This window comes from Pristiophorus japonicus, chromosome 6 (assembly GCF_044704955.1).
Source record: "Pristiophorus japonicus isolate sPriJap1 chromosome 6, sPriJap1.hap1, whole genome shotgun sequence".
Classification (NCBI taxonomy): domain Eukaryota; kingdom Metazoa; phylum Chordata; class Chondrichthyes; family Pristiophoridae; genus Pristiophorus; species Pristiophorus japonicus.
Genome location: NC_091982.1, coordinates 209,270,509 through 209,293,911, shown reverse-complemented (window position 1 = coordinate 209,293,911; position 23,403 = coordinate 209,270,509). Strand labels below are relative to the sequence as shown.

The 23,403-nt window shown below is 41.7% G+C and overlaps 1 protein-coding gene across 1 annotated transcript in view; it reads right to left on the bottom strand.

The window, feature by feature from the left end:
- ppm1lb (protein phosphatase, Mg2+/Mn2+ dependent, 1Lb) overlaps window positions 1-18,718 on the bottom strand; it is a 260,354-nt gene extending 241,636 nt beyond the window's left edge. The window contains exon 1 of the mRNA XM_070883569.1: window positions 18,049-18,718. Within this exon, the coding sequence (XP_070739670.1) occupies window positions 18,049-18,447 (399 nt within the window). The 5' untranslated portion in view covers window positions 18,448-18,718. The remainder of the gene's footprint in view (window positions 1-18,048) is intronic.
- Window positions 18,719-23,403: the final 4,685 nt, after the last annotated feature.

Below are 23,403 nucleotides of genomic sequence, written 5' to 3'. Positions count from 1 at the left end.
TTCTGCCCGTGTCCTAACCAATACTTATCGCTCAACCAACATCACTCGAAAAACAGATTATCTGGTCATTAATCCCACTGTTTGTGGGATCTTGCTCTGTGCAAACTGGCTGCCACATTTCCCTACATAAATGCCAACACATTTATCTAAATTACAACAGTGACTCTACTTCAAAAAAGTACTTAATTGGCTTTAAAGCACTTTGGGTGTCCTGATATCATAAAAAGTGTTATATAAATGCAAGTTCTTTCTTTTGAAAAACAAAAAGAAAAATCACACTGATATATGATTGTACTCTTGTCTATAGATCAAAAGCTCCTGAGCCTGGAATAGCTAAGCTCATGTGGTAATTAACAGTAATGCCCCCATGCAGTGCTACGGTAGCAGTGAGCTGTTGAAGTAGCATCCTTAGGATGAGATGTGAAGCTAAGATCTCCTATCCTTTTCCCAGTGCAGAACAAAGATCCCTCAGCACTAATCACTAAATTATGGATAATCCTGGAGGATTGGCTAATATTTCTATGAGAAAATCTTCGACGTGACTTGCACAGTCTCACTGTGCTCCTTTTTGAGTTAATGCCAAATAAACCAATTTATATGGTGCAGGTGTGTTCAGGTGACCATTTTGAGCGTTCCTAGCTACAAAAAATGTAAATATCTCAATTTCAAATAAATAAGATCTGAAAGTATAGAGGCTAATAGCTGATTTGAAGTATATAATATCAGAATAAAACAGCATTAAAAATAATAATGAAAAATGTGTCTTTGAGGCAACTTAAATTTTGAAATAGATGCACTTCTGCTCTCATTCCACACACACTTAAGCCTCCCACCAACATCACACCCACAGCATAAGCCAAGATTCAAGAGGCTTGGTTTCAATTTAAATTGCCTTCGAGGCAATAAAATAATTAATTATTGATAATACAGAAAAATATCAGAATGCTTAATATGTGTAAGTTATATTTCAGTTTAAATATTTCAGTTACTTCAAAAAAGTAATATAATGAAAAAATGTGCTTCATCTCTCAGTTTTATTAGTCAAAATAATAGCTGTTCTCTAGAGGATTCTTCTGTCTAAAAGCAGGGATTCTTCACAATCAACATTTCTGCTGTCATTTTTACTAAAGACTATAAGAAGGGCATTTCAAAATGACATTTTGGAGAGTGTAATTCTGTCTTCCAACACAATGTTTTATTATTTAAGCTTCATTCATTGCAACGTATTTTCAGCTGGGTCTTTTATATTTGCAGTCATTAGTAATTAATGTGGCAAAAAAACTGCAAACCATGGTCAATCATTATCAGAACATATTCCCATCTTATAAATATGGTTGGTGGTGACATTTATTCCTTGGTTCATAAATGATTGAACTTTCAACAGAAAAAGTTTGAGATGGGAAAATGTAATGTAACTATCTCATTTTTCACTTATATTTTCTGTGATAATAAATCTATGTTTAAATACTCTATTTAAGGCAGTTTAAAAACATAGAAACATAGAAAATAGATGCAGGAGTAGGTCATTCGGCCATTCGAGCCTGCACCAACATTCAATATGATCATGGCTGATCATGCAACTTCAGTACCCCATTCCTGCTTTCTCTCCATACCCCTTGATCCCTTTAGCCGTAAGGGCCACATCTAACTCCCTTTTGCATATATCTAACGAACTGGCCTCAACAACTTTCTATTGTAGAGAATTCCACAGATTCACAATTCTCTGAGTGAAGAAGTTTCTCCTCATCTCGGTCCTAAATGGCTTACCCCTTATCCTTAGACATGTGACCCCTGGTTCTGGACTTCCCCAACATCGGGAACATTCTTCCTGCATCTAACCTGTCCAATCCCGTCAGAATTTTATATGAGATCCTCTCTCATTCTTCAAAATTCCAGTCAATATAAGCCTAGTTGATCCATTCTTTCTTCGTATGTCAGTCCTGCCATCCCGGGAATCAGTCTGGTGAACCTTCGCTGCACTCCCTCAATAGAAAGAATGTCCTTCCTCAGATTAGAAGACCAAAACTGTACATAATATTCAAGATTGGCCTCGCCAAGGCCTTGTACAACTGCAGTAAGACCTTCCTGCTCCTATACTCAAATCCTCTCGCTATGAAGGCCAATATGCCATTTGCCTTCTTCACCGCCTGCTGTACCTGTATGCCAACTTTCAATGACTGATGTACCATGACACCCAGGTCTCGTTGCACCTCCCCTTTTCCTAATCTGTCACCATTCAGATAATATTCTGCCTCCGTGTTTTTGCCACCAAAGTGGATAACCTCACATTTATCTACATTATACTGCATCTGCCATGCATTTGCCCACTCACATAACCTGTCCAAGTCACCGTGCAGCCTCTTAGCATCGTCCTCACAGCTCATACTGCCACCCAGCTTAGTGTCATCTACAAACTTGGAGATATTACATTCAATTCCTTTGTCTAAATCATTATTGTATATTGTAAATACCTGGGGTCCCAGCACTGAACCTTGCGGTACCCCACTAATCACTGCCTGACATTCTGAAAAGGACCCGTTTATTCCTACTCTTTGCTTCCTGTCTGCCAACCAGTTCTTTATCCACATCAATACATTATCCCCAATAACATGTGCTTTAATTTTGCACACTAATCTCTTGTGTGGGATCTTGTCAAAAGCCTTTTGAAAGTCCAAATACACCACATCCACTGACTTCCCCTTGACCACTCTACTAGTTACATCCTCAAAAAATTCTAGAAGATTTGTCAAACATGGTTTTCCTTTCATGAATCCATGCTGACTTGGACCGATTCTGACACCGCTTTCCAAATGCACTGCTATTACTGATTCCAACATTTTCCCCACCGCCAATGTCAGGCTAACCGGTCTATAATTTTCTGTTTTCTCTCTCCCTCCTTTTTTAAAAAGTGGGGTTACATTAGCTACCCTCCAATCCATTGGAACTGATCCAGAGTCTATAGAATGTTGGAAAATGACCACCAATGCATCCATTATTTCTAGGGCCACTTCCTTAAGTACTCTGGGATGCAGACTATCAAGCCCTGGGGATTTATCGGCCTTTAGTCCCATCAATTTTCCAAACACAATTTCCTGACTAATAAGGATTTCCTTCAGTTCCTCCTTCTTGCTAGACCCCTAGTATTTCCGGAAGGTTATTTGTGTCTTCCTTAGTGAAGACAGAACCAAAGTATTTGTTCAATTGGTCTGCCATTTCTTTGTTCCCCATTATAAATTCACCTGATTCTGACTGCAACGGACCTACATTTGTCTTCACTAATCTTTTTCTCTTCACATATCTATAGAAGCTTTTGCAGTCAGTTTTTAATGTTCCCTGCAAGCTTACTCTCACTCTTTTTTCCCCCCTCCTAATTAAACCCTTTGTCCTCCTCTGCTGAATTCTAAATTTCTCCCACTCCTCAAGTTTGCTGCTTTTTCTGGCCAATTTATATGCCTCTTCCTTGGATTTAACACTATCCCTAATTTCCCTTGTTAGCCACAGTTGAGCCACCTTTCTCGTTTTATTTTTACGCCAGACAGGGATGTACAATTGTTGAAGTTCATCCATGTGATCTTTAAATGTCTGCCATTGCCTATCCACCGTCACCCCTTTGAGTATGAGTATCATTCGCCAGTCTATCCTAGCCAATTCACGTCTCATACCATTGAAGTTACCTTTCTTTAAGTTCAGGACCCTAGTCTCTGAATTAATTGTGTCTACCATATTATGGTCACTCTTCCCCAAGGGGCCTCGCACAACAAGATTGCTAATTAATCCTCTCTCATTACACAACACCCAATCTAAGATGACCAGCTCTCTAGTTGGTTCCTCGACAGATTGGTCTAGAAAACCACCCTTATCGAGGGTTGAGGATGGGAGGCCGTCCAGGAAAGAAATGGAATAGTCAGATCTGGTAATGACAAAGGCAAGGATGAGGTTTTCGGCAGAAGAGCTGAGGCAGGGTGGAGACGGGCAATGTTAGAGATGGAAGTAGGTGGTATTTCTAATAGAGAAGCTAGGGGATCAGAAGCTCAGCTCGGGGTCAAATAGGATGCTGAGGTTGCAAGCAGTTGGCTTCAACTTGAGACAGTGGCCAGTGAGGGTACAGAGTTTGTGATGGGGGCCAAGGATGATGGCTTTGGTCTGCCTAATATTTAACTGCAGGGAATTGCAACTTATCCATGACTGGATATCAGGCAAGCAGTCTGACAACACAGAGGCAATAGAAAGGTCAAGAGAGGTGGTGGAGAGATAGAGCTGGGTGTCTGTCATCAGCATACATGTGGAATCTGATGCTTTGTCCTTGGATGATATTGGCAAAAGGCAGCATGTAGACCAGGAAGAAGGGGGGGTCAAGAATAGATCTGTGGGGGATTCTAGAAGTGGGGTGGGGGGGGGAAAGAGAAGCCATTGCTGGAGATGCTCTGGCTATGATTGGATAGTTAACCAAGATAGTTAACTGGAACCAAGTGAGGGCAGCCCCAGTCAGCTAGACAACAGAGGATTTGGAGGTGGATGGTTTGGTCGATCATGTCAAAGGCTGCAGAGAGATCGAGAAAGACAAGGATGGGTAGTTCATTACAGTCATGCTCACAGAGGATGTCACTTGTGACTTTGATTAGAGCTGTGGCAGGGGCAGAAACTTGATTGAAGAGGTTCAAATATGGAGCTGTAGGAAAGGTGGGCACACATTTGGGAGTTGACAACAATCTGAGTAAAATGACTTCATAACACTGGTTAATAACCAGTTACATTCCTGAAAGCAACTCTCTGCTAAACATTAAACTATTTTTGGCAGTTTCCCAGTACACTATGCACTCAGGTCTCTTGCTATGTTTATCTGGCTTTGATGTTAATATCTGATTAATTCTGTTGGGTCTCTTGGTGGCACACAGTGAATATTTAGAGTACGGAAAGATACCATCATTACTATTCTAGGTAGATGACCACAGGAAATATCACTCATCTTTGATTTTAAGACACTGAATACAAGGTAAACGGGCACCAGAAAGTGCAAAATAGGAACTGCTTTCTCTCGCGAGCATGGGGACCAAAGAAAGTGTGTACGCAGACTCTGAATTACCTAACTCATCTATTTTCAGCCATAAACATTGAGCAAGCAATCTAAATATCGGTGTTTCGTACAATAGCAAATATTTAGTAAACATCTTTCAATCTGTCATACAATGTCTCAAACCATTGAAATTGTAATTGCAGACACTATCAATAAAATGCATTTAAATTTGGCTTGTTCAAATGGAGACATGGGTAAATAAGCAGAGCCTCTCAGTTTGAATGAAATAAACCAATTATAATACCTGTATATATATTCTCACAGCACTGCGCATGGTAAGTGGGAGGGTGCCTCTCTGTTTTCTGTCTCTGCTGTCTGAGTTACTTTTACTCTTTTTGTCCCGCTTATCCTGCTTCCGTGTCTCTCATCTCTTGTGCTTCTCTCTTCATAACTCTTAATTTTGGTTTTCTCTTCGCCCTTTTCTGGTTTTCTCTGTTTTTCTCTTTTTGGGTGGAGGGGTGGTGCTATATTATGGTGTGATGAGGAAAGGGGCCATCAGTATCTGAAGGCTGAATTTGGGATTAGGATTGTAGAGGAAATGTGTCCCCCAGTGGGTTCCTTTCCATACCCTCCCCAAAGAACTGACCTGAGCCGCAGCTGCGGTAAAAAACACTAAAATGGTGTGGGAGCGCCTTGTTTCTGGAGTGGGGGGACAATTTGTACCCCAAAGAATCTGCAAAAGGATATCGACAGGCTAAGTGAGTGGTCAAGCATTTGGCAGATGGAGTATAATGTGGGAAAGTGTGAGGTTATCCACTTTGGCAGGAAAAATAAAGCAAATTATTATTTAAATGGAGAGAGATTACAAAATGCTGCAGTACAGAGGGACCTGGAGATCCTTGTGCATGAAACACAAAAAGTTAGTATTCAGGTACAGCAAGTAATCAGGATGACAAATGGAATGTTGGCCTTTATTGTAAGGGGGATGGAGTATAGAAGCAGGGAAGTCCTGCTACAACTGTACAGGGTATTGGTGAGACCACACCTAGACTACGGAGTACAGTTTTGGTTTCCTTATTTAAGTTGGGATATACTTGCAATGGAGGCAGTTCAGAAAAGGTTCACTAGGTTGATTCCTGAGATGAAGGGGTTGACTTATGAAGCAAGGTTGAGCAGGTTGGGCTTATACTTACTGGAGTTTAGAAGAATGAGAGGTGAACTTATTGAAACATATGATACTGAGAGGGCTCGACAAGGTAGATGCAGAGAGGATGTTTCCACTCGTGGGGGAAACTAGAACTAGGGAGCACAGTTTAAGAATAAGGGGTTGCCCATTTAGAACTGAGATGAGGAATTTCTTCTCTCAGAGGGTTGTAAATTGTGGAATTCTCTACCCCAGAGAGGTTTGGAGGCTGGATCACTGAATATATTTAAGGTAGAAATAGACAGGTTTTTGAACAATAAGGGAGTAAAGGGTTATGGGGAGCGGGCAGGGACGTGGAGCCAAATCCATGATCAGATCAGCCATGATCTTATTAAATGGCAGAGCAGGCTCGAGGGGCCAAATGGCCTACTCCTGCTTCTATTTCTTATGTTCTTATGTTCCCTCTTAACCCTCTATTAACTCAATCAACTTCCACTTACTCACACCCAAAGCAGGTGATGAGAATCCAGAAACCCCTTCACGCTCAATCTGTTTTCCTCTTCCTCTTCCTTCCTCCGATCGTATTGGTTTCCTCAAGGAGGATTTGTTTGGTTTCAAAATTAGACTTGCTTTAAAAAATAATCAAATTAGAATGAGGAAAGAGACTGCATATCTGCCTTTCTCTGTCTCAAAAATTATTGGTAAATGAAAAAAAAAATTGGAAAGCAGTTTGACCAATTTGGAGGAATCCAGTAACCAGATGGCACAATTACAAGGTAATAATAATGTCAGTATTAAATATCAACTATTGTGTGTCACATAATGTCACACCTGTAACTTTGATAGGGAAAAGAACCACCAACAGCAAAAGGCTACATTTTACTACAACATTGAAAATGCCTGTTGCAGCATCACCTATAGGAGTAGTAAATGGAGTTAACTATGCATCCCATGTACCAATTTTAATATAAAATGGAGATGTATATACATGAACACATATGTTTAAGAGATAAGTTTATAATATACACATACATATAGCTATATACTACTGAACACTGAGCATTCTAAATGTTATTGCATCTGTAGTTGGTGCTCTGAGCATCACGTTGTGTGACTGACTAAGAACAGGGGAGGAGGACTCCACTAATATTATCGGTAAGTACCACTGTACTAACCTAGTGGAATTTTGCAACCTTTGACTTCGTACTTCATTGCTGCTCCATCCTCCTCCATTTGATCCCCTGCAGGAAAATAGTTAGCACCATAAAGGGAACATTCCACGCACTGCTGGTATTGCCCTAAGCTCAAACTCTGATCATGGAGGAGTCAATCTGAACCCACAACATCAACTATTCAAAGCTCCATTTATGTTCGGAAAAGGTTGTCCGTGCGCAATCTCTCATTACAAGGATAAGCAAATACACTATGATAGTAAACCATCCTCCGTATTAAAACTGAAGTAATGCCAGACATTGTTTGAATTCACTTGAACTTTCCTGCGGTTTCATACTCTCATGTGGAAACTGACTGACACATTTCCCTACATGACAAAAGTGACTACACTTCAAAAAGTATTTCATTGGTTGTGATGCACTTTGGGACATCCTAAGGTGATAAAAGTTGCGACGCAAATGCAAATTCTTCTTTCTTTCAAAGGACTTAATGATTATATATGATTGAAAAAATATTTCAACTGAACAAGCTGCATATGACATCAATCAGATTTGTAAGATAAGGAAATGAGATAGTGGTTTTGTAATTCCAAAATAAGAATACCCAGATTTCTCATGCTGAGATCAACAACAAATTAATACAAGGTGTGATACAGTCAAGGTAAGATTGGATTGTAAGTTTGGCACAATCAGTCCACATATTCTAAAAATATGTATGATTGTAAAACATACTTGATCTGACAAAAGTGTAGCCTTTTTGAGATACTTCTCATTGTTCTGTTAGTGTATATTCAGTAAATTATCAGAATAGTCATAACTTAGTGCTTAGTATCTTCCCACCCCCTCTCATCCATCTTCACAAGCCGTATTTCTGATCTATTGTTCTTCGATCCGAAGTGGATGACCACACACTTTCCCACATTGAACTCCATCTGCCGCAGTTCTCTTCAAAAACCTCCTGAAAACCCATCTCTTTGACCATGTTCCCCCCTTTTCTTATTCTGCCTTTCACCTTGTTCTTTTACATAAGGAGCACTATATGAATTCAAGAAAATGTCGAGAAAAAATGGACCATGTTTCAGAAGCTTGAACTTAGAAGCTGCCAGCTGGCTCCTTCCTGTTGAGTAAATCCTGGCTGCAGCACAAGGGTGTGTGATAAATATATTATGCCTAATCACACAATGCCTCAGATGTGAGCATCAAATCTAATCAGGTATAACTTTAAAATATTTAAACACTAACTGTAATAGTTCTACATCAGATAAAAAGTGTTTGCTTTATCTAATATACTAGAACTATTTTTCAATTGAATGCATTTAATACTATGGTAATACAAAGCTTATATAATATATATGCACACAGAATGAAACAATCTTATGATTTACGTTGTGCTAATTGAAAATCAAATTACAACATGAAAAAATAGGCATATTTTCCACATTACATATATATATATATATATACTATCTCACAACAAACCAGAAAGAACATCAGTTCAATAAATGCACTTTTACTTTTTAATGTGTAGATAGACAAGTAATGTAAAACAAGTAATTGCACAAATTTCCAACAATAGTTGTAAATGCAAGTACAGTGTGCACATCAATAGTCACCAAACTTTGTAATTAGGATCTCAATAATGAGCAACTTTGTACCATAACCCGATATGTCATTTTCTAATTGTCACTGGGAGAATATTTCCTCTGGACATGATGGCCTCGATAACAACCCCCCATGATGGGTGGAAGAGAATCGGGAAGGTTAAAAATTTTTTAAAGGAAACTCTTCCCCAACCCGCCACATACATGCCTGCTGCCATTTTCATGGCAGCGGGTTTTGTGGTGTGCAATTGTCTCATCGTAGATCGGCGGGACACTTTGTTAACATATTTGATATCAGACTCCCACAGTGAAATTGGGAGCCTGATTTAAATTTATAGAATCATATGGGCCCAAGTTTCCCCAGGAGTTGCTCCGTTCTTTTTGGAGCAACTAGATTTTTTTTGGAGTATCTTAAAAATTGCAATTCTGCCCATTTAATTTGCCCCAGTATAAGTGTAGGGTTTTTTTTATTTAGTTTTTTTTTAAAAGGGGGCATTACCAGCCATTTACACCTGTTTTGGCCATTTAAGCAAGTATAGACAGCTAAAAGTTACGACAAACTAACTTAGGCCAGCGTATGTGGCCACAGAAAAACCTTGCGGTGAGTTAAAAAATCAACGCAGGTATCCAGAATAGCCAGAGATGGGGGGCGGGGAAAGGGAAGTGAGAGGACCTTGCAAAGCACTAAACACCTTCACAACAACATTAAAGAAGCATAAGTACATTTAAAGCACCAAGCACTAAACAAAGCACAAAAATAAGCATTCAATAATAAATAAAAAATACAAGGAAGCTGAGAGGACCTACACCTAGCACCAAGATTTACAAAGCACTAAACAACTAGATTAAAAATGGATTGATAAACTAGCAAATACATTATAGCAAGTTCTGTAAATAAGAGTTTTCCAAAGGACATTTTGATGAGCAGGTTTATTCTATCCACTGAAGCACAGTGTGTTTTATTTCCTTGCAGAACGTTTTCATAGGATCCCATTAGCTTTTTTAAGTGCTTTCTCAACCTGCCCTGCTACCTTCAATGATTTGTGCAAATATACCCCGAGGTGTCTGTTTATCAAACCAGACACCTGTTTATCAAAAGGTTACAAGAATATTTTATATGACATTTAAACTATTTATTTTTTTACAATTTTATACTCTAAATCTGTGTTTGTTGTTTGTCTTGTTTGGTCTTTAGTTCCAGTCTGACAGGCTTTGCTGTTGGATTTGGCTTACACTACGTCTCCCAAGATCTAACAATAAAGCTTTATTTTTTAAAATATTTGCTGTATATGTGCGGATGCAGCTTCTGGTTTGTAATGTAAAAAACAAATGTTCATGGGGAGGGGAATTTAATTTATCCAGAGCAATGTAACTTTTCTTCTTAAATGTGAAGCCATTGAGATAGATTTACATATTTATGATCTAGATTAGTTTTATTCCAATTCCATTTTTAACTCTCATCAATTATCTGAAAATATTATAATCCAACATTATGACTTGCTTGATTTTGGGGTTTTATTTTGGACTGAGCATTTATGTTAGACAAAATTATGCACATTCAAGAACTATGTACTCTAGTAATTGTTCCAGAGGATTTCTGCTAGCATGCTGATAAAACACCTTAATGGCTGATCCTCAAGTACTTTGCAATATGTCAACATAATTTCAATGTTACTTACAAATACAGATATTCTGGTAGCTAATCTGGCCGCCAATGAGGGAGCCCATTCAGCCAGGGCTAGGGGTGGCATGCTTCAGGCCTCTCCCACTCAGCCTGCAGAGCACACGCAGAGATTGTGGGGGGCGAGGAGCTACTGCACATGCATGCACACGCTAGCGCGCATGTGCAGCGGTCCCGGCAGTTTTTAGTGCGGGACCTGACTCCGCCCCCCCCACTACTTGTGCTACGCCATGCCAAGGCCTGCGATATTCCAAGGAGCGGGGAGAATTCCTAGGTAAGTTTTTGGTGCCATTTTTAGTGTAGAAAGCCAGCGCACCTCACGGAGGTATGCCGTTTTAACCGGGGGCAAACTTGGGCCCATAGAATGGTTATAGCACACAGGAGGCGGCCATTCAGTCCGTCGAGCCTGTGCTGACTCTCTGTAAGAGCACTTCACCTAGACCCACACCCCCGCCCTTTCCCCATAGCCCTGCAAATTTTCTTCCTTCAGGTACTTATCCAATTCCCTTTTGAAAGCCACAACTGAATCTGCCTCCACCACCCTTTCAGGCAGTGCATTCCAGATCCTAACCACACGCTGCATAGAAAATTTTTCCTCATGTCACCTTTGGTTCTTCTGCCAATCATCTTAAATCTATGTCCTCTGGTTCTTGACCCTTCCGCGAATGGGAACAGATTCTCTTTATCTACTCTGTCTAGACCCATCATGATTTTGAACACCTCTATCAAATCTCCTCTCAACCTTCTCTGCTCTAAGGAGAACAACTGCAGCTTCTCCAGTCTATCCACCTGACTGAAATCCCTCATCCCTGGAACCATTCTTGTAAATCTTTTCTGCACCCTCTCTAAGGCCTTCATATCCTTACTAAAGCGTGGGACCCAGAATTGGACACAATACTCCAGTTGAGCCGAACCAGTGTTTTATAAAGGTTCATCATAACATCATAACTTCCTTGCTTTTGTACTCTATGCCTCTATTTATGAAGCCTAGGATCCCATAAGCTTTTTTAACTGCTTTCTCAACCTGCCCTGCTACCTTCAATGATTTGTGCACATATACCCCGAGGTGTCTGTTTATGCACCCCTTTAGGATTATATCCTTTGGTTTATATTGCCTCTCCTTGTTCTTCCTACCAAAATGTATCACTTCGCACTTTTCTACATTTAATTTCATCTGCCACGTGTCCACCCATTCCACCAGCCTGTCTATAATCCTCTTGAAGTCTATCATTATCCTCCTCACTGTTCACTATACTTCCAAGTTTTGTGTCATATGCAAATTTTGAAATTATGCCCTATACTCCCAAGTATAAGTCATTAATATGTATCAAGAAAAACAGTGGTCCTCGTACCAACCCCTGGGGAACACCACTGTGTACCTTCCTCCAATCCGATAAACAACCATTTACCACTACTCTCTGTTTCCTGTCACTTAGTCAATTTTGTGTCCATGCTGCCACTGTCCCTTTTATTCCATGGGCTTCAACTTTGCTGGAAAGCCTATTATGTGACACTTTATAAAATTCCTTTTTGAAGTCCATGTACACCAGATCAACCACATTGCCCTCAACAACCCTCTCTGTTACCTCATCAAAAAACTCAATCAAGTTAGTTAAACATGATATGCTTTTAACAAATCCATGCTGGCTTTCCTTAATTAATCCACACTTGTCCAAGTGACTATTAATTTTTTCTCGCATTATCGTTTCTAAAAGCTTCCCCAATACCGAGGCTAAACTGACTGGTCTGTCATTGCTGGGTCTATCCTTGCACTCTTTTTTGAACAAGGTGTAACATTAGCAAATCTCCAGTCCTCTGGCACCACCCCCGTATCTAAGGAGGATTGGAAGATTATGGCCAGTACCTCCGCGATTTCCACCTTTACTTCCCTCAGCATCCTAGGATGCATCCCATCTGGTCCTGGTGACTTATCTACTTTAAGTACAACCAGCATTTCTCGTACCTCCTCTTTATCAATTTTTATCCCATCCAGTATCTGAACTACCTCCTCTTTCACTATCACTTTGGGAGCAGCTTCTTCCTTGGTAAAGACAGATGCAAAGTACTCATTTAGTACCTCAGTCATGCCCTCTACCTCCATGCGTAGATCTCCATTTTAGTCCCTGATCAGCCCCACCCCTCCTCGTACTACCAGTTTACTATTTATATGCCTATACGAAGATTTTTGGATTACCTTTCATGTTAGCGGCCAATCGATTCCCATACTCTTTCTTTGCCCCTATTATTTTTTTCGCTCCCCCTCTGAACTTTCTATATTCAGCCTTGTTCTCACTTGTATTCTCAATGTGACATCTGTCATACGGTTCCTTTTTCTGCTTGATCTTACTCTGTCTCTTTCATCATCCAGAGAGCTCTGGCTTTGGTTTCCCTGCCTTTCCCCCTCATGGGAATGTGCCTTGACTTACCCAAACCATCTCCTCTTTAAAAGCAGCCCATTGTTCAATTAGTTTTGCCTGCCAATCTTTGATTCCAATTTACCAAAACAAGATCCATTCTCAACCCACTGAAATTAGCCTACCTCCAATGAAGTTTTTTTACTCTAGACTGATGTAGATTTCACAGTTGCCACGTGGGTTTCCCAGGGCTCGGGAAATCCAGCAGTAAAAGGGAGGCAGAAGTTGCTGCCTCAAGAAGGGAAGCTCCTTTTACAGCACTCCTTGTGGGCTAGGAGGAGCAGGCTCCCCCGGCCCCTCAATGAGACCCTTGACCTCCCCTCTGCCAACTGCGGCCCTGTCGCGATTGGAGAACTTCCCCCCCCACCCCCACCCAGCATTGATCTCTGGCCTTCCACTTTCCCGATTGTCTCTCTACCCCCTCACCAACCAGGTCCTGATCTCTACCCTCCTCTCTCCAAATTGCCTCACTCTTCCCCCACCCTCCCCACGCCCCCAGGCATGATCTCCAGGGACTGCCCCCAAGAGTCCCTAGCTGCGTCCTCCTGATGCTGGTTTTCCTGCCCAGCAACAGGCCAGCCTGTCAATTTAGCTGACTGCCGAGTGGGAAAACAGAAGAAAATAATTATAATGAGTTTCTGCCATTAAATTCAGCAGGAACGCCTCGACGAGGTCCCAGATTGTTTTCGGTCTCCGTCCTTCCCCGTAATTAGTAGGTCCTATATGCTAGGAACATTGTAAACATATTGGGAATGTTTCCAAAGTTCATTACTTGTAAAATAATTTATTTTTCAAAACTCTGGAATAAATAGCATCTATTACAGGGGACTTAACTGTTCTGAACACTCTAGCATGTCTAAGACTTCCATCTAATTTATATCAAAATCACTGAATTTGCTTCACTTAACTCTATTTGTGGAGGATATGTTGCTTATGTCTTCCTTTATAAATACTTGAATGAAATAATCATTCACAATATTTACTATTTTTGCTCATCTTCAAGTCTTTGTACTATTGTAGACACTGGCTGCCCTCCTTTTGTCGTAGACAAAAAGTTTTTTTTACTGTAGTGTTCAGCCTCTGCAGCTAGTTTTTTCACGGTCACTCCTGGCTCCTCTGATCATAAATGTTTCTACATTTTCTTACACTCGTCTAGTGAACATCTTGCCCTTTCTCCTTACAGGATTTCGAGGGGTAATTTTTCCTCTTTATTTCACTTATATCCTCATCCAGACAAAAGCATTTAAATGTAAAATCTTCATTCAGAAACAACTATCATATGTTGGAGTATTCATAATAAAAATAAATGCTTTTATATAGCAGCTTTACACATCACTAAAATGCCTCAAAATTACTTCAGGAGTGCAATAATCATTGTTACGCAGGCAAATATAGCAGTTATTTATCATCAGTAATATCCCGCAAACAGCTGAATGTTGACTAGAACATCTGAGGAACTCTCTGCTCTTCTGTGAAGAGTGCAATGGGGCTGTTAATGTTCACTTAAACCAATTCAACAGGTGACAGGGCCTCAATTCGACATCTCATCTGAAAAACAGCACCTCTGAAAATACACCACTCCCTTAGTACTGTATTGAAGTGTCAGGCTAGATGATGTGCCCAAATCTACAATCTTCTCATTCAGAGATGGGAGTCCCAGCATCTCAGCCAAGCTGACACTGAAATGATAAGTAACTGACTCATATGGCAAAAAGATACTTTAAATGTTAGAATTCTAATTTTCCAAACCTTGAGAAGATAAATTGTGTGGATCTTGATATTTTAACAATGTGCTCCATTTCACAATTAAATATTTTTAGCTGGCTGGAATACAAAAAATGTAATTGACATGTTTTCTTGAAGCTCAGATTCTAAGCAGAATCCTGTCACAACCTGTTTTTTTTTACCAATGTGTGCTACCATTGCCAGGAACTGTTTGACTAACTCTATAATGTTTAAGGTTTTCCTCTGTGAAGCGATCATAAATACTCTTCTGAAAAAAATGCCTTCTGATCACAGAATAGCAAATGCAAAAATGAAACGCCCAACGACACTAATCGCAATTATAATTAAATCCTATCATCTTCGACATTCGTCTGTAGATTTTACACGGGGGCGACAAACGAGGGGAATTAGCTTTGTACTCGAGGCAGCCCCCTCATCTTTCATTAAATACATGCTGGTTGTCACATCGCAGGCGATCAATGTGGGTTGTAAATGTAGCACTTGCTATTTAATTTTAATGGAGCAAGTGAAACGAAATGTGCAGTGCGTGTACAGATTAAAGTTAGCAACGCAATTCGTTTAATCGGAAAGGAGTTATCAGCGAGCACACTTACGCCCTAAGGGGCATTTTACTGGCAGTCGAAAAAATTTTTAAATTAATGTTCACTGCGGAAGGAAGGAGCAGGGCATAGGTGATTGATAATGTAGATGTTATTTAGTAATCCAAACACGTCTTAGTCTGGCTATAGGGCGCAGCTGCTCGTGGAACTGTGAAATGCAAGGTCGCAGATGACGAGCTCACTCGCTGAAGTCAAAGCTGAACTGCTCCACCTGTCTAAGCCAGCTCACTCCTCCGAAGACCTCCGCCAGCTGTGTCTGAGCGCTTCCCCCCCAATCCGCCACCAACGTGCCCGCTCTCCCACTGTTGCCATCTTCACAAACTGATGGGCCAAAAGGCGCACCAGTCTTCATGAAAGGTTACACATGTATACCTTCTCAGCAGCTGTAATTTAACATTCATATCGGAAACACTTCTGAAGGTCGAAATCAGTAGTGCCACGTTTTCCCCTTTTAGTCCTGCAAACACATGAGCTCGTTTCAAGGTTCGCGAGAGCATAGCAGGAGAAGGTAACGGGATATGTTTCACAATCACCAGAAACACGAAAGTAATCTAAATTCAAGAGACAATCTCAAATGAGCAAACAATAAACTCCATTAAAAGGGTTGGGGCAAAAGCCTATAATAATCGATGACATAACAGCGGTGCAGAAAATGACTAAATTATAAAATGACACTCCCGATAAATGCACGTCCTTAGCTTCAGCATAATTAACATCTAAAAGGCAGCCTTAGCTGTTTCAGAGAGGTCTTTTTTGTTTACTTTGTCGGTATACATGTAAAAACCTTGTGAGATAGAGATTGCAGACCGGATACTACCTTCAAAACCATGGTAACACAATGATTCATTTGTTAGCAGCATTATCTCTGGTTGCTACGACCTGGTCTGAGCATGTTATCACTAATCAGGAGCTTCGAACTTATGTTACTAAATAGTGGCATAAAGACGCACAAGCACAACGTGTGTTTCTCTCCAGGGCAAACATCTAAAATTAGTTCAAGTAGAATTCCACGTTATTGCTAGACACTTTGGGTCTGCCTTTGTCCTTGCAATTACACATTGATTATGGTACAGCAAATGTGGATCGTGCGTTTGGAGACTTTAAATAAAATGAGATACTACCAGCCATACAGATTCTTCTGCAAAAGAGGAAGCCTATTAAATAGACCCGAAGAAAACAAAGAAACACTTCTTTATAAAAAGTGCACTTCTCGAATTTAGTTCCAGAGAACTACTTCACAGCGTGTGCAAGAAGAATTTGTACTTGTTTTAAAATAGCATCAACCCAAACGTGTTCGTTAGATTAATATGCAACAATATGATCTAAATTCAACTGACCATCATGCATATGAAAAAGGCATGAAACGATGGCAAGCCCTATCGCTGCTCACCCTGTCCACTAGACAGTTCAATCTGATGCAGTTCCCTCCCCGGTCGCTAGAAATGCTAACCCCTGGGGCAGGTTAACAAAAGGAAAGAAGTGTGGTCAACTTCAGGAAAAACGAAGAAATTCATTTCTAATTCCAGTAGTCCTAATCCCATGTGCCCATCCTGTTCCTAAACCACTTTACTCTCTTTTCCTTCAACCACCTGTCCAACTTACTCTTAAATGTTGACAAGGTCTCAGTCACTAACAATCATCTGTGTAACACAAGTTTCTCCTGTTCTTTGTCCTAATTCTCTTATATTTATAACTACTGGAAACGGTCTGTTTCTTTCGACCCTGCCGGAATCTCTTCATAATTGTAAACACCGCTATCAATTCACCCTGTAATCTCCCCTTTCTAACAAAAACAGCATATTTTCAAGTATTTGTTCCTTTCTGTAATTCCTCATGCCAGGCAGCATCCCAGTAAATCTGGGCTGTACTTTATTGTCTAACATCCTTCCTATAATGTGGATTTCAAAACTGCACACAGTAAGTGGGCATACTAAGCATTTATATGCCATTATATCTGGACATTTACATTCTATACCTCTTGACCAAAGACCCAGTACTCCGATGTCATATGTTCCAGTATTCTATTAGCCTTTTTATGGGGCTTAACAACTTGAGCTTTTTTAATGTCTTATGAAACTGAATGTCCAAATCCCTCTGCTCTTCCACATCACCCAACATCCACCATTCAAAGAATCATGTTTACTTTTTTGACCACAATGTAGTACCTCACATTTACTAACATAGCAATTTGGGTTACCCAAGATACATCACTAATTAAAAGGTCGGTAGAGTATCCAAACTTATCACATGGACACAATACCACATGTTTTTTAAAATGTAAAGAAAATAAATAATGTCACTATAGCAATAATGAAATGACATTGTCAAATATTTAAAATAAGAGTCAACTCGTGTCCTTCTGAAACTGATATCGATGTAAATTCCTATTTCAGACATTTTAAACGCACTCCACTCTCCTCTATATCTTTTACGATTTACTAATTGACGATCTTAGTTGTTAAGTTATTTGAAAAGGGGTGTCAGAATCCCTCAAATGCTTAAATAGCAGAATCCAGCTGATGCAGCTTTAATACGTCATTTGCTTCACTGGCGTCGAACACTTCAGTTGTAAGGTACCTTCTAAAGCTCGCTGCTCTTAGATTATCTTCTAGCATATTGGTGGAAGGGACCATATCACAAACAGAGCAAATCTCAAATTGCTGTTAATTTTACTCACCTCTCCCCCGTGTCCATCAAAAATCCCGAAAATGGACGGATGACTTTTGTTGACCAGATCAGTTAGCACTTCGAATCGATCTTCCATGTGATCCCGCCTGCCTTGGATGGAATAAACAGCCACATTGTTGCTCTTGTACTCCCAGGTTTTGGAGAACTCGGCTTCCAGGACGTCCAGTCCCCCGAACCGATCATTCTGAATGATTTCCACCACTTTGCCTTTCATCATTTTCACTGCATTCTGGCTCGATTTCACGATGGTCTTCACCTCATCTGTGTGAAAGAAATAACTCCAAAGAGCCAAGCTGATACACAATAGAAACAAAGTTTCCGGCCTCAGGAGAAAATAACGCATGATGCGGCCTAAAAGAGACAACAGAGTCATTGTATCTTCTATCATTTATTCTACAAACTTGAAGAGAATCAAACAATCAATTCACCATCCTCTACAACTGGGACCTGCGCAAAAAAGGCAGCGTCTGTGGCGTTCGATTCCTCCACAAGGTGCAGCTGGCCCTCACACACCTAAACCTCACCAAGTGATGATGCCAATACAAAGTTGCACTATTGCTCAATATGTTCTGGAAGTGAGTGATTTTGCAACCACAGGAAATCTTGCTTTCCGATGCCAACCTACGCCGCCGCCACCAAGATCCCCGTGTATTCTGACAACACGATCTGCCGCATACCCACTGCGGGAACACCCCATCCCACGCCACGGGGAACGCCGTGCATCCCTGTAAAGCATTTCCTCTTTTTTTCTCAACTTGCCCAAAATGGTTTCATCGCATTATTTCCTGACAGCTCTTTTTATTATATATAGGGAAAAGCGATACATCAAAGAAACCTCGGCAATTGTCATGAAGTTTATTTCAGTTCATGTATTCCCCTTTGTGTTTGGTAGATTCTACTTTTCAGCCAGCAAAAGAATTCGAACGGAAGGTAGGAAGGATCAAAACTCAATCATTTTGCGAAATACACTGGTCCTTTATAGAAGTATTTAGCGCTACAGTTCATGCTGGTTAATAGGCACTCTATTGAAAGGCAACATCCATTTCGTATTTCCAAATACTTGCTCATTTCCTATCAGTGACACGGAGGAAGGGGCGGGGCGGAGCGAACAATTATTGCTTTTGATATAACCAATCTTAAGATTTGCACAATAAATGATTAACGAATATGATTAGTTTTGCCACAAACATAATATCTATCAAATATTTTCGTTTCATTGCAGAATTATGGTTAATTTCCCCCAACTATTGAATCACTTGATTTGAAAGTAATTATAATAATCAGAACTTTATATATATATATGAATATTTAGTTTAAAGTTATATAAACTTTATATTCACTTTCAAACAATGATATAATCATAGGCACAGAGCTTTGAATCAGAGCTGGATGAATCACAATCAGAGTGAATCGCAGAGTGGAAGCTGAGAATTTGGTGACAGAATTAATTCGGTGGAGAAAAAAAAGACTTGCATTTATGTAGCGTCTTTCACGACCACCAGACGTTCCAAAGCTCTTTACAGCCAATGAAGTACTTTTGAAATGTAGTCACTGTTGCAATGTAGGAAACGTGGCAGCCAATTTGCGCACATCAAGCTCCCACAAACAGCAATGTGATAAAGACCAGGGGGCTGAAAATGCCCCTTTCTATAAGGCCTGTGGCCATCTGAAAGAGACGGCCATGGGTCAGGGTGGAATGGCCGCCAAGTCTCTGTGGAGGGGCCCCATTTAAAATATTGCCCTTGCTTAGGTTTGGAGTGGTGTAGGGGACCGCACCACCTGCTTTCCTGCTGTGGCGTGCATGCGTTGAACCCTTATCAACCGACGGCAACCCCTTCCCAAAATTGCCCCGTGGGAAATTGCTCCTTTTTTGGAATTGCCCCACGGGAGCAGTACTGCCGCCGGTCCGTGTCCCCAAAGCAGAGGATTCTAAGATAAGTATATAGATATCGAATATCTAGGTTCTGTGTGTTTAGTGATCTCAGTGGTTTTTGTTAAGCTTGAGTAAATAATTCATCTTTGGTTAGTTCACTTTTAGGAGCAAATAGAAAAATAACAATGTAACTTAATACATTAATATAGTTTAGACCTAGTTAACAGTAAATATATGAATAATCACCTTATATCTAAGGAGCTGTTTTTAAGTTTCTAATTAGTATCGAAGGACAGCTACGACCTGCAGCCTGCAATTCCTGTATCATGTGGGAACTTGTGCAGGAAGTGCCTCCAGCTGCTCACACACACGCTGAGGGTGTCTGAGCTTGAGGGTCAGCTGGATTCACTGCAGGGCATACAGGTGGCTGAATGTTTCCTGGATTGAAGGTTCCAGGAGGTTGTCACCCCACAGCCAGGTCAGTTCAGAATAGCAAATGGGAGGCCAGCCAGCAGGGTAGGAAAGCGCAGTGCTTGAATCCTTCAGGAGTATGACACTCTCAGCATTGATTATTGTTGAGGGGGCCGGCACCTCGAAGGAATGCAGCCCTAAGCCTGGCACCATGATGCAAAAGGACTGCACAGGGGGTAGAGCAAAGTGTAGGAATGCAGTAGTAATTGGGGATTCGATAGTCAGGGGGACAGGCAGGCAATTCTTCTACCGCCGTCGTGAGTCCCGTATGGTATGTTGCCTCCCTGGTGTCAGGGTAAGGAACATCACTGGGAGGGTGCACAACATTCTGTTGGGGGGCGGGTGGAAGGGGAAGAACTAGAAGTCGTTGACCATTTCGGAAATAACAACACATAGGGAGGAAGAGGGTTGAGGTCCTGCAGTCAGAGTTTAAGGAGCTATAGAGGAAGTTAAAAAGCAGGACCTCAAAGGTAGTAATCTCTGAATTACTCCCAGTGCCATGGGCTAATGAAAGTATAAATAGGAGGATATGGCAGGTTAATGGGTGGCTAAAGACATGGTTCAGGAGGGAGGGCTTCAGAGTCTTAGGACATTGGGACCAGTTCTGTGGGAGTAGGGATCTGTTCAAGATGGACGATTGCACCTGAACAGAGCTGGGACCTATATCTTTGTGGGCAAGTTAACTAGTATTGGGGGAGGGTTTAAACTAATTCGGCAGGGGGTTGGACACCAAGGTGCAGTATTAAAAAGTTGAAACAAGGTGCACAGAGGACTGGGAGAGACAATTAGAGTAAGAATGTTTTTTTTATTTGTTCCAGGATGTGGACATCGCTGGCAAGGCCAACATTTATTGCCCATCCCTAATTGCTCTTGAGAAGGTGATGGTGAGCCACCTTCTTGAATCGCTGCAGTCCTTGTGGTGAAGGTTCTCCCACAGAGCTGACAGGGAGAGAGTTCCAGGATTTTGACCCAGTGATGATGAAGCAACAGCGATATATTTCCAAGTCAGGATGGTGTGTAACTTGGAGGGGAACTGCAGGTAATAGTGCTCCCATGCGCCTGCTGCCCTTGTCCTTCTAGGTGGTAGAGGCCGCGGGTTTGGGAGGTGCTGCCGGAGAAGCCGTTGTGAATTGCTGCAGTGCATCTTATAGATGGTACACACTGTAGCCACGGTGCGCCAGTGGTGGAGGGAATGAATGTTGAAGGTGGTGATGGGGTGCCAATCAAGCGGGCTGCTTTGTTGTGGATGGTGTTGTGCTTCTTGAGTGTTGTTGGAGCTGCACTCATCCAGGCAAGTGGAAAGTATTCCATCACACTCCTGACTTGTGCCTTGTAGATGGTAAAAAGGTTTTGGAGAATCAGGAGGTGAGACACTCGCCACAGAATACCCAGCCTCTGACCCACAGAATTAGGTGGGATCATAGAAAATACAAAGCGAACTAAGTTAGGTTTGGACCCACAAATTGTGGTTCATAAGGTTGGTAAGCTGCAGGTGCAAATAGCCACATGGGAATATGATGTTGTGGCGATAACGGAGACCTGGTTCAAAAAAGAGAGGACTGGATGCTTGATATTCCTGGGTACAAAGTATTCAGGAAAAATAGAGAATGTAAGAAAAGAGTGGTAGTGATTAAGGAAAATATTACAGTGCTAGAAAGAGAGAATGTCCTTGAGGGGTCAAAGACAGAATCTATTTGGTTGGAGTTAATAAATGATAGAGAAGCTATTATGCTACTTGCTGTATTTTATAGCCACAAAATAGTGGTAAGGAGGTAGAAGAAAATATATGCATGGAAATTATTAAGAGGTGCGTGAACTATAGAGCAGTGATGATCAGAGACTTTATTTACTCCAGTATTGAATGAGGCGGTTGGGTAGAAATTCACCCCCACCGGATAACTGGCGCACCTACCATTTTCTGTGTTTTTACCATCGCATCAGACGAGGCGGAGTCTTGACCAATTTTCAGCTCTTTGGCAATTTTTTTCAAGCAGCCCAGAAGTCAGTCATAATGGGGGCGGAAGTGGGATGGTAAGTGCTGGTGAGGGGCAGAAGTGTGGGTGGGACAGAGTCTCCGCCGCAGTTAGTCAGCAGCGAAGTGGAGATGAGGTCACAACGCATGTGCATTTTGATACATTGGTTCACTGGGCGACCAGGGAGGGTTTCAGCCGAGCCAGCAGCCTGGCACCCAAGAGGCGGTGCCAGGCTGCCTTTGGTAGTCCGACCGAACCCGGGGTGATATTTGGCCAGCCGATCTGGAAGTCGGCCGGCAAAAAATGAAACATGTTGGCCACAGCAGTGCACCCTCCCCTTGAGTGGCCATCGCGCTGCCATGGCTCATACACAGAAAACAAGGCGCACCAACAGAAAACGCTGTCGGGGCACCGCGAGGCAGGTTGTTGATTTTTATACCTAAATTTTGCGGGAAGTGCGAATATGGTGCGGTAGATCGGCGGTGCGCCCTTTGATGACGTCTTTCGGACAGTCGGCAGCAGCAGGGACTGCCAAAGAAGTCCCCAAGGTGGAACTGTCCCTTTAAGTGTAGCGGGTTGCTGGCCTCCTTTAAGAGAGCCTTGCTATCTTTACCCCAATCCTCTTCTTCGATTGGTACTACGTGTTGCTCCGTTAGCGCTGCACCTCGTGGTCTGGCTGCCGCCATCGTTTCCTTCAGCGCTTCACCTCGTGGTTTGGGCGCCATCTTCCATCCACGATGTCGGCTGCTGTGATCCTCTTCTCCCCGGGTTCTGCCACCGAAGCTCGGAAGTCGCCTTTGTATCCGATTTTCTTCCTCCGGAGTCCTGTCACTGGAACCTGGAAGGTGCGTTCGGGTTGTCTCAGCTAGATCATCTCCGTGCAGTCGTGCTGAGCAGTCTGTGCCTCGGGTGCTGTGCTGGTCTGCTCTCTTGTGCCGGATCCAACCTCAGGTGGGGGCTTGCTTTGCCTCTGAGTACGGGGGACGTCGATCGCTGGAGGGATGAAATCTTCCCAACTCCAATGGAT